Source organism: Parus major, chromosome 4A (assembly GCF_001522545.3).
Source record: "Parus major isolate Abel chromosome 4A, Parus_major1.1, whole genome shotgun sequence".
In the NCBI taxonomy this organism is placed as follows: Eukaryota; Metazoa; Chordata; class Aves; order Passeriformes; family Paridae; genus Parus; species Parus major.
This window is the reverse complement of record NC_031772.1, coordinates 6,843,575-6,861,901: the sequence shown is the minus strand read 5'-3', so window position 1 is coordinate 6,861,901 and position 18,327 is coordinate 6,843,575. Positions and strand designations below refer to the sequence as shown.

The following is an 18,327-nucleotide window of genomic DNA, read 5'->3' as shown; positions in this document are numbered from 1 at the left end:
GGCTGGCTAGTCGATATTTCAGTGCATATATGAATTTAGTGATCATCTAAAGTATTTCTTTTCTTCAGCAGTGGCTTGAACAGCATTTCAGACATGAAGTGAGGAAAGCTGGTGATTAGACGACTCTTATAGATTTACCTTCTTGAATTTTGAAGTAAATTTGCAATAACTAGCACTTTGGTGTACTGCTCTAGTTCTGTGATGTGCTTTTGGAAGGAGGGAGGAAGGAATGTGGCAGTTTGCAAAATAAACATAAATCATATTGTGTTGTTTCAGCTCTGGGCTGTAAAGCTAGAGTATCATCAGTAATGCTCTTCCACTTGATTTCCAAAAATGTGCAGTGAGGAATCCCCTCGTGTTGATAGCACCTACTCTGTAACCTCTTAGCTGTTGCCTTTATTCCTTGTGACTTCTCCAGCCATGCTGAGAATAGGAAGGGACCAGGAGAAGGACAGTGCTGGGGCTGACTGGTATTGAAAGCATATTGGATAGGCTGAAAGAGCAACAGGCACTGTGAATAGCCAAAAATCTTTGATTGAAACCTCCACGTTTCAGCAGTTGCCCTCTCTACAGTGTTTGGATAAGATGCACCTGTAATGGTATTTCTGAAATGACTGCTATGCTGCTGAACAGGAGTGTGGAGCCTCTTGTTATGCTTACTGTGCTAAGGCTGCAAACTGTGACTACTTCTGTGTTCCCTCTCCATTAAGCTGTTGTGTGAAATGTAGCTTGTTCTGGTTCAGCTGTGTACTGAAATATCCTGGCTTCTCGAGTGTTCCTCAGAAGTAGGTGTTTTTTTAACTGGATAGTGTTTTTCTAGTTAAATAAGAATGCTTTTTGGAACAGGGTGATACCATGATCTCTTTGGTATTTATACTTTCCTTTCTTCATGTGTTTCCTTTTATCCTTGTACAGGAAAAAGTGCAGTGAGAGTAACTGTCAAAATACATGAAATACTGTTGACCAAAAAGCTAAATCCAGAGATGGATTGAAGCAGGAGCAGCAGGTAATAAATAAAAAGGTAGCATAGGCTTTTTTCTTTCTGCTTGGCATTGATTATTATCCCTTGGTTCCAAGCAGTTTTCAGCTTTGAGTTGTTCATACAGCATCTGCATTTCGCCTTCCTGTAGGAGAAGGTGCTGCTTCTCTCTAAATGCCAAACAAAAGGCTCCAGTACTCGTTTTGTAACTGGATCTTAAGAATCTCTCTGCTAATGTTTTGCAGAGGTGCTGTGCTTAAAGATTATTTGAGTTGTTAACATAAACATCTTGAATTCTTCTTGAAGGAAAAGGATTTCTATGTCCTATTTAATGGTGGAGTCATCTTGAAAGGACAGTGAACCGCGTGGTGTAGTTTGACTGAGCTTTGGGTTTTAATTTTAAGGTTTCATGGAGAAATACTTCTTCCTATACAAGATCAAATAGTTTTCTGTGTAGCTGTCTGCCTGTAATAAAAACTGGCACTTACATACTGTGCTAGAATGCAGTTCACATTCACTAATGTGCTTTGGAAAACCAACTGGTTTGCTCTGTCTTTAGAAATTTAGTCTGATGGGTGCGTGTAATGAGTTCACCTTAGAAATGTACAATTGAAGGGGATTCTCCAGGACATCTCAGTTCACACTGCAGCCCTTCCTTGGAGTACAGGGCCTGGATTGCTTTGAGGGGAAGTGAAACTGGAGGATGCTCCCCAGGCACTGAGTGGGGAGTGTCCAGGAGGGGCCACAGTGTGGCTATTGTGTCCCGAGGGACAGCTGCCCTGTCTGTGTCCACTGCCCATGGGCCTGGAGGTGCACGATACCTTGCCTGCACTGTTTCCAGCTGTGTAGGGTGAGGGGAGGAGAGATTCTGTGTCACCAAGCAAGGTACAATAGTGTGTCCCAGAGAAAAAGGAATAACTGTGATGCCTGGAGCTGGATGGAGATAGAGGAGTGTGTAAAGTGACAGCTTTCTGCTAAAAATCTGGTGTCAGAGTGTACCAGCTGTGTGGGATCAAAGAAATCATCTACTCCAGTGTCTTCTTTATGTAAGGTATGTTTTTTTCTGAAGTTGTTTTAAAACAGTTTATGCTTCTCTGGTCTCCTGGAGACATGTATATGAAACTTCTGTGATGTTTTATTTGACTGGAATTTAAGTGCTTTTTAAAAAACTAAATTTTCAGAAAGTCCCCACTGGATTTAAAGGAACACTTTTCAAACTTCAGCTTGAGTGCCCTACAAAAGCAGCAGAAGTAACTTTACAGGAAGAAACAATTAACTTACTATTCACAATACTTAACACTGACCTGGTGCTCACTAGCTCTGATGTAGGGAGGACCAAAGTGATGCTTCTGTAGACTCTCTTCACTGTACTTGACTGCTCTGTGGAATTATCAAGGGAGTCGTTTAAACCTGTGAATTGGTTACCTGCTAAAATACTCCTGAGATGAGAACTGAGAAGGAGGGTGTTTGTTAGGCAGGTCTCAGAGCAGAGAGCAGTGTGCACCTGCTGGAGCAGCCAGCGAGCCCTGGCTGCTCCCTGCGTTCAGCACCGCCCCAGCGATAAGCTGATTTCAGACCTGTGTGCCCGTATCGTTCTGTGCTGGAGCTGTGCTGATCTCAGATACAGGAGGTGGGTGCTGTGCTGCTCTCCTGTGCCAAGAACAAAAAAGAATTGATCTTGGCAGTGTCTTTGCTATGGGCTGTTTAATGCTGTGCAGTGGCAGGACTGGTGTGTTGCACAGAACAAACAAGAGAGTAGAAGTGCTGAAATGAGAGGAGGGTTTTGCAGTCAAAGGTACAGAAAACCTGAGAGCTCTGTTGCCTCAAAAATGGTGTTCATAAGTATTTGGAGGGGACTCGATGATATCTGTGTTTCTTAGAGCTGTTTTTCTGCCCCATTTGCACAAGCATTGGTGAAAATGAAATTAGTAGGCGATTAGTAGGTCATATGATTTTGAATTATTTTAGAAATAAGAAATAATGTTAAAAAATGTTAAATAAAAATGTTCATAGTGTAGTCATTGCCTTTCTTCTCTTAAGTGCTATTTATAGCTAGCAAATCTTTGAACAACAAATCAAACACGTGGGGGTAGTGTGGGCATTGGCTGCTCTGCACTGACAAGCAGCCTTTCCTTGTCCTTCATGGGCAGGGGGACATACGGTGGCAGCACCTCTCCCCTCTCCCTGTTTGCTGAGTTTTATTGTGGCAGAACTGGGGTGACTGAGACTGTCTTGGCTTTGCTTCCTATCCTAAAGTTGCCAACGCTCAGGCAGGAAAGCTTAAGGCTACATAGGAGGTTATTATTCCGTGGTGCAGAACCCATTGAGCAGTATTGGGGCTGGATTCAGGAGATCCTTTGGCATTTAGGAAGCAGCCCCTTGCATTGTAGGGTATCCAAAAGAACAATTCACTTTGTACAAAAGAAAAACCTGCTTGACTTTTGCTCAGACATGAGCAGGTCTGAGTTGTGATCATGTGTACAGTCACCAGTGAACAGAAAGTTAATTTAAAAATGAATCATTCTGGTAATCTGGGAGGCAAAATGCTCTGCTGGTTTCACTGTCTTCCTATGGTACTTGGAAATTCCATAGCTGGAGAGGTTTGAGATTTCAACAGCTGGATTTTTTTTCTTGCCTTACTTTTTCCAAATGATTGCCACTGACAAGCTTGGATACCACAGGCATGTTGTCTTAAGGTAGTCTGTTTTCCCAAGATGGGTGCGTTTAATAATAGCTTGAATTATTAAGAAATTTAAGTACTTCAAACAAGTTGTAATATCTGAAATGCAGTTGTTTTTTTAGGGAAATATTAGCAGAACTCTTAAAAATCTATGTGTTTGACTAAATACAGAGTACTTACTGTAACACAGGCTGTTGTGATTGGCATGCAGGATTGCAAATTGTCTTCTTGGTAGATTATTTTTAGTAATGTTGCAATTTTTGAAATAGATCTGAAAGTAATCCAGTGAACAATAAACTATGCAGTTCAGTCTTACAGCATTGCTTATTAGAAGCTCCAAAGATGAAGACTTGGAGCCTCCAAAGCACCACATCCCTGGACTTCCTGAAGCTGGTGAAACTGGGAGCTGCTTTGGACCTGGAATTCTTGTGTTCTAATGCCCAGCCTTTGCCTTTGCCCCCTTTTTTACCAAGTGACCAAGCTGTGTCAAGAAATAGTTGGAACAAATAAAAGAAAAAAAGCACAGTACCAATCAAAGCCAGAACAAACCAACAATGAACCAATAAAAAAATGACAATAAGACCAGTAAACCTGACAGATAAGCCAGTGTATATGAGATTTCAAGATGTGTATTACACATATTCAAAACTTGGTACTGTTTTACTTGTAAGTCGATATTGTCCCCTTGTATGTGAAAAAGGTTGGGTGGAGTGGTTTGTTTTTGTTTTTCAACTGCCACTACAGCATTTCATAAGATTTTCTTTCTAGTCTATTGCAGCTAAATACCTTCTGTGTTTCTCCTAAGTCTTGAAGGTCTTTTTAAGCTACTGACTCTGACCAAGATTTTCTTTTGCTGCTCAACTCTGTTCTTTTGATGTTCAGTTAGTCCTGATTCTGCTTAGTCTAAATAAGGCCTCCTTTTCTTCACTGGATTTTTCACCTTGGTGTTTGAATTCTCGTTAATCTGAGCCCTTCTCCTGCCGAAATAAGCTGTTTTGACCTTACCCGCTTCTGTAGTGATGTGGTGAAATATAGAGCAGGGCATGGATATGTCTGAAAATTGAGTCACCAGAGAAAAATGTTACTTTTTAAGTATGTTATTTCTTGTCAGCATGATTTGCACTCAAAGGCTAAAGGCAGGAGCTGGAAGGTGGTGTGGTGATTCCAAACCTCTGGGTGGTTTGTAGGATGATATCCAGAGCTTGTAGAAGGCCAAATGACAATGCTTTTTTGCCTGTTCTTGGCATAAGCAAAGAGGGTGAGATTTTTTAGTACTTGTTTTTTCCTAGCTATCTTTCAAAGTCTTTTGGTATGTGTTTTGAGTCTAACATTATTTGTTCATATAAATTATCAATGGAAAGGCCAGTAACATACTGGCAAGGTAAAGGCTGCTCAGATTGCTATTAATAAATTCTGGGCATAAAAGTGACTAAGTTGGAATGTAATATTGAAGATTAGAAGAAACTAGTCTCACTGTTCAAATTGGTTCATAAACAACTGAAATAACTAATGTTCCGTTCTGACTTCTTAGTTACTGACCTGCAGAGGATATGTAGTTTTGTGGAATATGTTTGTGTTTGGTCCTTCAAGTCTGTGGGGTTTTGGCTGGCTTTTTTTTTTTTTTTTGATTATTAGTGTTTCTCCTGGCAAATAGATCCAGTGTTGGGATTTTTTTATAAGTAGCATTAGTGGCAGTATTTTGAATTTAGGAAGGATTATTATTTAATCATTTTAACATGGAACTCATTGTGCATTTGCTTGGTGTTGGGTACTTGAATCTGTTTTGTCCTAAGAATGTTCCTACTGTATATATGGAAAGAAGAATGTACAGACTTCTTTGGGACTGGAGTTTCTGTCCCTAAAATACATGTTTCATTATATACATTGGCTTGAGTCTTTCTGGAGAAAAACATTTTACAGAAATACACATTCTTGTCATTGATTCAAGGGTTTTTGATTCAATAATCTTTTTCTTTTAGGGAGGGTAAGGTAAAGAATGCAGTACATTAACTAATCAGACTTGTATTTAGAGCTGGATATGGAAATCTAGCTTTTGCTGCTCTTGTTCTTATTATGAGAAATTCTTCCATTTTACTCTGTTTATTAAAAAGGTACAGTTCTCTTTGGCTTTATCTTTAAAGATCCCGTGAGAGCTGTAAGATGAAAAACAGTTTTCTTGGACAGTCAACCATTGGTGATTAGCTGCTCCTTGTACCTTCAGCTTCCCTACTTCTGCCTAGGGAAATGGTACACGTTTCATTTTGCAGGCAGTTGACCACACTTCAATGAGATCAAACAAGAGAGATGGAAGCTGAGCAAACATTTTCACAATGGGAAAATAGCAGAATCTCCAAATATCAGTAAAGACTCTGTTTATTTTTTAAAGAAAACTCTTAAATTCATTGGCGTTCAAATCAAGAAATGTAGACTGGGAATAGTGTTTCCTTTGTAAATTATTTTTTCCCCCCTCCCTTGTGCTTTTGTAACAATGTAACACAAGTGGTCTTTGCTGGAAAACACTTTCTGAAATCCAGCCTGGCTGTTCCCAAGAACATTGATGGACTCATTGATGGGTGTTTTTGCCAGACAAAAGGGAGCAGTCACACCTACATTTATGGGTCCACAGAATTCAGACAAAGCAATTTTGGTAACTGTTCACTTCAAATTGTTGGAGAGAAGCTTTTTTAGGATAAGACAAATCACCTTGTTGGGATTTGGTGCTATTTCATGCTGAAAAAATATGATTAACTAAGTCACTTGTACTCCAAAACAGTGACTTTATGCTTGCATTTCATTTTTGCCTTGAGCTGAGCACAGGTGTGGGAGGTTGCTGTGGCTCTGCTGATGAGATGCTGTATTTTAAGTTGTGGTTGTGTGTGAATGTTGATGGTGTTTTATTCAGTTACCTGGTTCTTTGGAGCTTCCAGGGCAGTTTAATCATGAAGCTGAACCAGTCTTGGGGAAAGTCTGTTCTTTCTTTTCCCCATTGCAGTTTGCTCTCTTGTATCCCTTGCATTAATCTCAAGCTTGACGAACTGGTTAAGGGAGCTAAACTTGACCAGAATACTTCTGTTGTATCATCTTATAGTAATTCTCTATTCTGCAAAGAAACCCACCCAGCTTAGATTTGTCAACTCAGCAGAAGTACTGATCATCACATATCCTTTCTACTCAATTATATATTTTTGTACATGTTCTAAACATGTTTATCCTAAGACCATTTACAGAGCCCTTAGTGTGTACTAAAGATTGGCAATGGGATAGAGCTGCTTAAAAAAGCACAGGAAAATCCTGTCCTCTCGTGTTCCTGCACAGCTTGGCACAGCCAGCAGGTGGTGGCTGCTGAACCCAGTGAACAGGGAGGAGAACCTGCTTCACCTGGAGGATGTGTTGCTCAGAGGTTGTCCCAGCAAAAGTCAGGCTGTGTGAAATGATCTTCTCCATGTCTGCGTAGCTGGGATTCCTGGTGGAGCATGGGATGATAGTGAGCCTGGGTAAATAACTGCTGGCTTGATGCAGGAGTGGCTTGGAGAGTACAGTGTAATAGCAAAGCTGGGAGTTCTGGGAATATCCAGGACTTCCAAGATTTGGTTGTTTTAGCTGAGGCATTTTTAAATCCTGTACCAATTCCCTGTGAGCTGGTCTTTTCTAAAATAGCTTCCCAGTTGTGCAGCAAACCACTTCTAAGGGAAGGGTATGTGAATCACACCTGTTAGGTCTGCTTACCAGAGGGTCCAAAGTGCTTGGTTGGACTGATCCTTCCTTGTCACTTGCTGTTCCTTTGATCCCTAGGCTTTGTCAGCAATAACTTTTTTAAAGACCTCCAAAATTTTAAGCTGTTTCACTGAGACACTAAACAGTGATTTGATTCTTACATAGGGTGTTTGCAGCCGCTCCTTTCTTTCCTTCCAGACTTAATTTATGGAAGAAAAGACAAAAAGGGAATGAGTATATGCCAGAAGAGGCAGTGACATTATGCTGCTTTTATCTTGGTTTTACCTTTGGCAGCTGCATTTCTGATTTCCAAACTTGGCAGTTTCTCCCAAAAAAATATTCACGTACTAAATCCAAATACTTCAATTAACTGCATCATCTCTACAGCAATTTTCATGGTACTGCAAAGTTTTTCCAGTTCTTGGCAGTGTGTGTGTTTCTTGAATCTCCCATTGTAGGTGTAACCATGTTTCACATCAAGTTGTGGATACCTGGATTAGGTGTGTGCAGCATGTAAATGGTGCAGTGCATCCGTTAATCAGGAATATAATTAATTTTTGTTGGGAAGAGAGATAAATGCCAACTTGCAGTTGATTGCAGTTTGCTACTAGAATAACTAATAAGCTTTTCTGTTTTATGTAACAGGCTGGATGGAAGGAAAACCATGCAACATTCATGAATGAACTGAAAAACCTTCAGGCTTCGGGACTGACAACCCTTGGTCAGGCACTCAGGTCATCGTTTGACTTGTTAAATCTCAATAGATTAGTGTCTGGAATAGACAATTATGGACAGGTAACAAATCTATTTACAGTCTTCTGTCTTTTATATTTCTGTGTTTCTTTAAATTATAGTTGGTGAGGGATTTTGGTGGTTTGAGTTTGTTTTTGTATTTAACTGTGTAGGAGCTTGAAAAGACCCTGGAAAATGCTGGCATTATTTTCCTTACTGAAGTACAAAGAAGCAGAGTATAAATGCCCCAACTGTAGACACACAGGAGTAGCCCATCTTAAGTAGCTCTGTGTGGTTCCAGACCTATTAAAAAAATTACAAGATTATTTTGAAAGATTTTATATTTTATAATGACAAAAATACAAGCCTCTAAGCCAGTGTGTTGAGGTTGCTCTTAGCATTCATGTGCTTTTGTCTGTAGGGAAGGAATCCGTTCTTTTTGGAGCCATCTATTTTGATTACTATCACGGACGGAAACAAACTGACAAATACAGCTGGAGTCCAAGAGGAGGTAAACTTGAATTAAGTTCTTTCAAGTTATGATTGTGCAAGTTGGAGCTATGCTGAGATGAATATTAATTGTTTTTTTTTCCTTCTAATTGTACTTCTTCATCATTGACCTGTTTTTATAGAGAATAGAAACCAGCTATCCTGTTGCTGCCCAGCCCCTAAATTCAATTCATAGTCTGTAAGGGTTTTGAGATGAGAATGTCAGATAAATTAGTGGGTTGCAGAGAAATGGGGTCATTTACAGATAAATGAATGAATTTGGATATGATGTTTTTAGCTGGTTTGTCAAATAGTTGAAAATGTTCTTAAATCTTTTTTTACCAGCTTCATCTTCCGTTGAATTCTCCTTTGCCTGGAAGTGAACTAACCAAAGAACCATTCCGTTGGGATCAAAGGCTGTTTGCTCTGGTACTGCGTTTGCCAGGAGCTGCATCTGCTGAACCAGAGCAGCTTGGGAGTGTGCCTACTGATGAATCTGCTATCACACAGATGTGTGAGGTTACAGGAGGTAACTGGATGCTTTTTTGCTTAGCTTCACATTTGGCATTTGCCTTGAAATATTTATTTTCCTTTAATTCACCTTCACCTATGGATGCTAAATTCTGCAGCCTGTAATATGTACAGGCACTGTCAGAATTTAGCATCCATATTCACCTCTTCCTGTTTTCTCTGTCTGAATTACTCTGTGTCCATGTGAATCCATGTGCTGCTTTCTTGGATTCCAGTAGCACAGGAGAACTTTAAAATAAAGCAGTATTCCTATTTCAGATATAGATGTGAGAGCATTTTCTAAATATAGTAGGAGGTTTTGGAAAATTTCTTCGGTTATTCTCAATGTTGGCCTTGCTCATCATGAGGGTATTTTTTATTTTTATTTTTTTATTTAAGTGTTGAATTGCTATTAGTGAAATGTTAATTCTGCTGCAGGGCTGATAAGCTAAATTTAATCTTAAAATATTAATTCTGGAGGCTATTGCTTGATATGTTGATTACATTTTTTTTTTTAATTGGTGCTTGGAGAAATTGTTGTGTGGGAGTAGGAGGTTTGGGTAGACAAAAGCAGATAGATTACATAGTGTTGGTAAAATCAGGCCTTCCTAAGGGCCTCTATAAACTTGGCCTTGGTCCAGCCTGATAAAGCTTTAATGGCCTCTTCTTAGCAACAAGTGAAATCTCAGCAGGTTGTGGGGTTTTGGTGTTTTTTCTTAGTTCTATTGAATTTGCAAAGTACTTTGCCTTTTACATAAACTTGTACAGAGTTTGTTGCTGTTATTTTGGATAAAATTACAAGCCTTGGCAGCGTGACTTAGGTAATAAAACATCTTCCTTAAGTAAGATTACTCAAAATTTGGTTTTCTGTTTCCCCATGTAATTTCTTTCTTGCATAGGTCGTTCGTACTGCGTTCGGACACAAAGAATGTTGAATCAATGTTTAGAATCTTTAGTTCAAAAAGTCCAAAGTGGAGTTGTTATTAACTTTGAGAAGTCAGGACCAGACCCTGCTCCTATTGGAGAAGGTACAGTGATTGTTGAGTTTTTTTCCCTGCTCCTAATGCTTAAGACAAAATGTTTGTTTGTTTGTATGTAGATGTCCTTAAGTGTCTTCCATGTCCTTCCTGCCAGCTTTTCCCTGTGGTGTACAGGATGCATCTTTTACAAGAGTTAGTTTGATCCTTGCTAAGTTAAATGATGCCATATGTCTGCACATGCTTGTATGGATCATCTACTGCTGGCTATCTCTGTGTCACTCCTTTTACCTCTTTTTGGATGGCTGAGGAAAGTGTATGTTTGCAGGAAGCATTTAAGTTTGAATTACAGTATCAAGACTGTACTTAAAATAATTAAATCTAGCAGTAGTGTATTTAAGCACTTAAGCATCTCTAAAACATCTCAATGCTTAACTTTCTGTATGTTTTCATTCTGCTAATGACAGAACAGTAAGTTTCAGATGAACATTCTTAGTTGTGAGTGAAAAACTGTAAAGAACAAGGAATTTTTTGCTCCCTGTGAGTCAAGTGCATAAGAGGAAAGTGTGCTCCAAATGTGAAGCAGATCTTCAGATTTGCAGAAGTTCATGGCTTAAAGGAAGAGGAAAGGGCTGACCAGTACCAGTTTAGGAAATTAGGATCTTGGAGTATCAGAAAACATAACAGCTTTTAGCATCACCTGAACATTCTAGCAAAGCCAGCTTTATCCCTGCTGTCATTGTGGAATCAGCTTTTTCTATGTTTGTTTTCTCCTTTTGCTTATTTAAAGAAGGCTTTCCTATAATATAATGCTGTGCTGGACAGCACAGCAGCAAATTCCCATGTCTCTGGTGGCCCAGGTGTTCTCTCCTGTGTGGCAAAACAAGTGGTGAAATTTGTGTTTGTTTTTTGGTTTTTTGTGGGGTTTTTTTTTGTTTACTTCATTTTTGTCACATTTGAATGGTGATGGACTGTGGTATATAGAATGTATAAAAATGTCAAGACATTTCATCTATAGGAATTGAGACAGTCCTAAACTAGAGAGAAATATGATAGGATTTACCCAAGCTATAAAAAATTACTTTTTATAATGCAGAGAAACTAAACTGATGTGTCACTGAAACATGGTTTCCACAGTATTACTGACCAGTTCTCTAAAGCAAGGAAAAGTAGTAATGTAAAATCATTTTTGAATAAGGAAGATTGCTTAAGTGGGTGATCTCTGCTGTGCTGTTTGCTTTGAAGAGCAATCTTTGAAAACTACTGGTTACATCTGTAGTGCTCCAAAGTTCTTTGTCCTCAGCACGCTGGGGTGTCTGTGCTGGTGCACTGCAGTAGACTGGCAGGGAATGCTGGTCTTTGCAGCAGGCTGTGGGGTTTAAGTGGTCTCTGAATTGTTGTAATTAAAAATGTGGCAAAAGCTGCGTGTCCTGCAAGATGGATCCAACTTCTCCAAGAAACTTTGCTCCTCTTATGGTTTCCATTAGTGGCAGCATCAGTCAGTGAGCATTGCAGCCTGTGTAGAAATGAAAATGCCAATTCTCAGCCTTTCCAGGTGCAGCAGAGCAGCAGCAGTAGCTTGGTGCTGCTTGTGGGAGCTGTGTCAGACACTGAGCTTAAGCAAATACATTTTCCATAATACGTGAGTATGCCTTGCTGCACTCACTGTGAAATGGCTGTGCCACAGGAACAGAAGGGAGATCAGGGCAAATATTGTAATTGTTTCTCAGATGATTCTGTGATACATCTGGATGCATAGGTTATTTCAGCCTCTGACGTAAAGATCTATATGACTTTGGAACAAGAGTAATGAAATGCCCTACTGGCTGCTAATACAGAAATTTTGCTAGCAGATGAATGCATGCATGTAGCTTCTCATTTTCTTTTTGTTTGTTATTTTGCTTTGTTTAAATTTTAGATGGACTTGTTGATTCATCCAGGCCCATCAATTCATTTGCTTCTCAGCCGTGGCATAGTTGTCATAAACTCATTTATGTACGGCCTAACCCTAAAACGGGTGTTCCTGTGGGGCATTGGCCAATCCCAGAATCTTTTTGGCCTGATCAGAATTCACCAACACTGGTAAGTAAAAAAAGAACTGAAAAAAGGATTCTACACTAATAGTTAAACAGACTGAAAATAGATAATGGATTTACCTGGTAGTTTTTACTTTCTCTATTTATAATATGATGTGACTTCGCTTTAAAAGGTTAAAACTGTTTTTAACAGAGTGGTATAATGTAATGTGGATAACGTAACCTGTGACATTTCTTGTATCAAGAAAGTTCACTTCCAAGTATATGGTTAGTTAATTTGCTGAATGGTTTTTAAAGGTTATAAAGTGGAACTGTTAGTTATTTCATGTACCACAAATCATAGTGAGCCTATTAAATTTTAATTAAAGCTTTATAAAATTAATTTACATGGAAAAGTGAGTATTTGTTTTTGAAAGAAGATCAACCATGGGTTTTTTTCCTTAATATTACTTCATGTGTGGACTCTTCTTTCACTAGAAGGAAGAATTAAAACTGAAATGGAAGAGCTACTCCCTGCAGAAAATGAGGAGAAAACAGTATTAATTTCCCCTTTTCTTACTGTAATGGTCATACATTTAGCATGCCTTACTAGCCTTTCTAAACATCTCTCTTTGGTTAGGCATGTTCTGTTCCTGCACTTTGCAAGTGCACAAGGCACTGTCTGTCCATTCCCCTTGCTCCCACCTCCTGATTAAAGAGGGGGAAAAAAAAGATTTGTAGAGAATTCTTTGGGAGATTCTTTGTGAATTGAGTGCCATCTCACATCTGTTTTTCTGTGAACTTCAAGGTGGGAAGAAGAGTTGTAGTTTCCTTTAAACCTGTCTGTGTTGTTGTAGCTTGATTGACATAAAGACTTTTAAATATAAGTAGTGGGATATTAACCATGTTTTTCTCTTAGTGGGAAGAATATATCTGAACATTTTTTTTTTCAGTTAGAAAAATAGTTAATCTATATTCTGTTATGGGAGCTTGTATTTTATTCTCTTCAAAGGAATATTGTGGAAACTCGGTGTTACAAGATTTATAGGATGCTGAAATACCTGCTTACGGATGCTTTTAAGAGAATTGTTTTGTTTTCCATAAATATGTGAAAACTGATACCTTTTTCCCCCCCTTTCAGCCTCCACGCACAGCCCACCCCGTGGTGAGGTTCTCCTGTGTGGATTGTGAGCCCATGGTCATAGACAAGCTTCCTTTTGACAAGTATGAGCTTGAGCCTTCACCCCTCACCCAGTACATCTTGGAACGAAAGTCTCCCCATACCTGCTGGCAGGTACTTGCCCTTTATTTAATTTCAGAAATGTAATGGGTAATCTGAGGTACTTGAGTCTTTTCAAGCCTGGAGAATTGGGGTCTGGTTCAAACTCTGCAGCAGATGAGAAGAAACATGTCAAGGTTTCACTTACCTCCTTTCTAAGAGAATTATCAGGAGTTAGAATTGAGTGTTCCCTCCACAGGCTTTGTAATCTCATTTAATTCTCTTTCTAGGTCCATCTCATTTTGCTAAGAAATATGCCCCCCAGGTTCCATTTTTGGCTAAATTGAAATTCTCTACAGGCTTCCAATTTGCTTACAGGGAAAATCCAGCACTAGTTTCCATCATGTTACCTAATGAACAGCTGCAAATCATTTTCACTAGATGGTTGAAGCTGCTAATGGGAATTGAATGGAAGCTGTTGATCCTGTTGACTACATTGGCCTTGAAGAGGTCAAAGTTCTGTTGCTGAAATCCTTGGTTGCGTGCTCCTTTCGTAATTTTTTTTTTTAAGTTTCTGTATCCTCTGTAAAATCAGGCTCCCTTCTTGGTGGTGATCTTTTAAATATTAGCCTAATGTATACACAAGGAGTATGCTTAGTAAGATGCTTTAGCTGGAAAGGTGAATTTGGAGGTGTTTCTGTTTTTGTATCCCTAGTAAGTATTACAACTTAGTTGAAAATATGACATGCATATTCAGAATAAAAATTAATTAAAAAAACCCAAACTAATTTCAAAAATGGCCTTTAAACATTTATTTAAACATTATTTGCCTGAGTTGCTAAAATTACTCTGCTGTTTTTCAAAAACTGCTTTTCTTCTTCCAGCTACACATCAGACCCTTAAAAATCAGAGAAATAGGCTCATTGTCATAGAAACCATGTAACAAACCCGGTTCCTTATGCCCTGAAAAAACAGAGGAAAACCACTTGCTATTTGCTGCAAGGTTTATTTTTTCTAGGAAAACTATTTTTGACTTAAATGTGGGTTATTTTGCTTGCCTCAGGCAAGAACATCTACCATTTTTATCCTGTTGAAATATTGTTTACGTGTATTGCTTTTCAGGGTTAAGACCCTCATATATGTGCACTTAAAAAAGTAAAGTCAATTTTAATAATGTTGGCACTGGGCATAATCAAGATATTTCTTGAGTGGTTGTTTGTTTTGTTTAATTTCTGTGCTTAAAAACATTTTGCATTTCTTTTTATCAGTGTTGTAAACATTAGTTGTACTATTTTTGAGTCAGAAGACTGATTTCAAATAGCTTGTTTATTTAATATTCCTTCAACAGATGTCCCCTAACCTATTTTAGATAATTTCAAAAACTCTTCAGGGCATCAATTCACAGTAGTTTCAGTAAAGCAGTAAAGATTACGCTTGTGAAGAGCATTTCCACACTTACTAGGTGTACACTAAATTTTGCATGTCTCAGTTTTGTGACTGGGGATTGTAAGTCCATACTAACCCTGATGTGTTCAGATTTGTCTGTGCTTGGTAATTTACTGTCTTAATGCAGTTGGATTCAGATTGATTTGAATTTTTAAATGCCCCATGCTTGATATTCTTCACGTTCTTCATTCTAATACAGTGATCTCTCTTATTCTTTGCCAGGTATTTGTGAGTAGCAGTGGAAAATACAGCGAACTTGGCCACCCATTTGGGTATTTAAAAGCAAGCACTACTTTAACCTGTGTAAACCTCTTTGTGATGCCTTACAACTACCCTGTTTTACTTCCATTGTTAGGTAGGTAACACATCTGCATTGGACTGCCAGTGCAGCTGCTTCAGAGTAAAAAAAAAGCAAAACAATAATGGTTGGTGTTCTGCCTTAGTTTGAGACATTATAAAATAATGGAGATCAGAGAGTAGAGAATGTTACAAACTCTTTTAACGTACTTTGGGAGGAGAGGATTTTCATACCCCCTCTCCCTTTTTTTCTCTCCAGCAGAGGAGGAGAGCTACCTGCTTCCAGTGCATGTTTGATGCTGTTCACCTCCTAGACACGTAGCCTCTTCCTTAACCTGGAGTAAGCTTCAACCTCCATTCTTTTCCCTCATTTAGGGTGTGGTGTATCCAGGTTTTGCAGTTGCTCTTGTAGCAGCTTATTTTTTACTGGAAGATGAGATGCAGTGTTTGTCACGGGTGTTGGGAAGAGGGAATTCCCTAATGCAGTTTAGAGCAGTAAGAAGGAATTGAGCAGTGAAACAGTCTGCATTTCTTTCCTGCCCAAAGGACCAGGTTTTGTTTTTGTTTTTTTACTCCCACAATGAAATTATTTTCTAAGGAAAGATGATACGAAAAGGTGCTATGTAACTTCCACAGTAATTGTGGTTGGTAGGGATCTGGCATAAAGGTAATGGCAGAGAGGAGTTTCCAGGGTGCCACTAACCCTTTCAGTTGCAGATGCTGTAAGGCTTTTTTTTCTCGTCTTGTGGGTGTGTTTAGTGATACAGAAGAACAGTGACCAGGACAATTGAGTCATACTGTCTTACACAGGATTTTTCTATTCCATTACAGGAAAAAAATACCAAAACACAATTCAGGAATGCTTTTTCATAATCCTGGTCATAATCAAAAAGGAATAAACTTGTGCTTGCTGATAATGTGTCTTTTATAGTTATCTATGTAGCCTGACAATTGTCTCAAAGTTTGCAAGGAGGATGAGATTTTTGGCGACTTTGTGATTCCTGCAATACTGCAGCAGATCCCCTATCTGAATAGCCATCACTGATCCTGAATTAACTTCCCTGTTCATTTTGATGTTGACATTTGCAGTTCTGCTGTGTCTTTGCAGTTCTGCTGTGTCTTCCCTGGTAGCTCTTGTCTTCCCCCTGCCTTTTTTTTACAGGGGTGTAAAGCTCTTCCTTCTCTTTGACGAAAGGCACTTTTCAGAGTGTGTAGTGCTGTTCTGCAGCTTACTCACCTGGTAATCCATTTCTTGTATTTCTGAAGGCTCTTCAAAGGAAAATGCAGAACTTCCACATTGCCTAAGTTGTAAAGCAGTTGTTTTCTTGAGGGCACAAATCCCATGCATTCCATGTTGTTCAGACAAACACATGCAATGTTACCTTCAGATTTCCTTCCAGGACCTTGTTTATCCTTGGTCTCTAAGGCATGGTAGAATTAAGTTCTGTGGAATACACCTTCAACACAAAAGTAGATCTGGGCCCTTTTCTACTTAGCAGTACAGAAAATGAGTGAGATGATAAGCAGGATACCTGGTAAATTATTTGTAGATGTTTTTAGCAATACTGACTCTGTATTTGGCTCTGTAGGTAGGAACACTCCTGTGTCTACCTCCATACACACTAGTGGATATTGGTGGTTCAGCAGAGGACTGATTTGAGTGTATAAACCAAATTTTTCATTACTCTCACACAGAGATGTGAGAATTCCCAAGACCAGGAGAAGTCTGCTCCATTCAGCCACTACCTCCCATATTGGTGCATCACTGTGGTGGCTCCTGCCCTACTGGTAAAATATTGTGTTGGAGGACTGGTTGGGACAGTACCATGGATAATCTACCTCTGTTCCTTCTGGTGACTCTTGCAAAGACAAAACCACATTACAATTGTGTATTTGTACTGTATTATCAAATGTGTTCAACCTTACAAACAGATAATAAGATGCTTAAGGGTTTTTTGCTTGCATTTATGTTTTCCTCCTGCATTCCTCTGCAGGTGAAGTTTTAATTATATTTTTGAAAAATAGTGTAAGAAAGCTCTAAAAAACAGGTAAGATAGTTGTGAGGCAGATTGCAGGTGATATACGAGCAAACTGAAACAAGTTGTAATGGTCTGTGGCTGAAGGAGATAAATTGTATCACATCCTATAGCTTTGGTGATTTCATGTCTTGGTTTCTGCAAGAGTGGATTTGGGAATGCTATAGCTTCTGGTTTTTGACTTACAGACCTGCATTCAGAAGCTTTGTAAGTGAAAGGAGGCAATTAATAAGATTCACTTGATAAAACAGTGAAAGTTGCACAGTCCATGTATTAATGGCCTCATGCATGGTGTTTGGTTGTCTGACAAAAACACTGGTCTCTGGTCCATGTTCAGCAGTGGTGGATAATGTGGGATGAGCAGCTGCAGTTTGCTTTAGAAAGCTAGAGAGAAGGCCTGACTAGCTTGGTGGTGGTTTGCACCCAGAAGTGAGGAGGTGGGGTGCAGTTCTTTCTGTTCAGTGGGAGGCTCCTGAAGGCAGAGCTTGTTGCAGGCAGATGCTGACATGCTTCAGTGCTGAATGCTTGGCCCACAGATGAGAGAAATTTCCTCTTGAAGGATTGTTGCAAAGCTGTTGTACTTCAGGTACTGTTCTGTTTAAAAACATTTGTACAGCCATGTTCATCAAGCAGAAGTTGAAGGAGAGGTTTCAGGGAGAGCTAAGTAAAGATGAGGTATATTTCTAAATACTTCTGCCTCGCCAATGATGTTTCCTTGTCTCCTTTTAGCTGCATGGGTGGGAGGGCAAGCACTGCTGGGCAGAAGAGTTCATTGGGAGCGTCAGCATAAGCAGCAGTGAAGCAGCCATGCAGGAAACGCCTTGGGAAGGTGGTTAAATACCCTTTTTCTGTGCGTGTAAATATGTAACAGGATGAGCCTTTAGAAGATGTCTGCCTCTGAAGGACTGCAGCATGAACAGTTTCCTTTGATGCTTTTACAGGCTGTGAGAACCTGCAAGTAATGATTTTATATTTTGGAAACTAAAGGCTATGTTCTCACCAGTGTGAGCACAGCATGCTATGGCTCTGGGAGGGACAGCCAAATACATTTTGATACGTTTTGTATCAATAAGGAAACAGTGACACAATACCTACCTTAGGTAATGAGGGGTGCTGTTTTCCATTGCAGTGCCTTGGTTTTGGCTAGATGGTTTGCAGGAAAGGATACTGTTTTCTGTGAATGTAAAATCATGAATCTACTACCTAGAGTTGAGGAGTATGTAAGTAGGGGAA

General features: G+C 39.3%; 1 protein-coding gene across 8 annotated transcripts in view; it reads left to right on the top strand.

The window, feature by feature from the left end:
• Positions 1-18,327, top strand: part of LOC107203887 (integrator complex subunit 6-like) — a 39,896-nt gene that overhangs the window by 10,297 nt on the left and 11,272 nt on the right. For 4 of the 8 annotated variants that reach the window (XR_002001704.2, XR_002001703.2, XM_015626458.3 and 1 more), the window contains exons 3-9: positions 8,019-8,168; positions 8,527-8,616; positions 8,940-9,123; positions 10,004-10,132; positions 12,000-12,163; positions 13,238-13,390; positions 14,984-15,116. Coding sequence is in view for 5 of the 8 variants with exons in the window: in XM_015626458.3 (XP_015481944.1) it covers positions 8,019-8,168; positions 8,527-8,616; positions 8,940-9,123; positions 10,004-10,132; positions 12,000-12,163; positions 13,238-13,390; positions 14,984-15,116 (1,003 nt within the window). In the remaining 3 variants the exon portion in view is untranslated. Of the gene's footprint in view, positions 1-8,018; positions 8,169-8,526; positions 8,617-8,939; positions 9,124-10,003; positions 10,133-11,999; positions 12,164-13,237; positions 13,391-14,983; positions 15,117-15,317; positions 15,400-18,327 lie in introns of those variants that run through there. The other 4 variants (XR_001521401.3, XM_015626460.3, XM_015626459.3 and 1 more) reach the window with 4 other exon arrangements.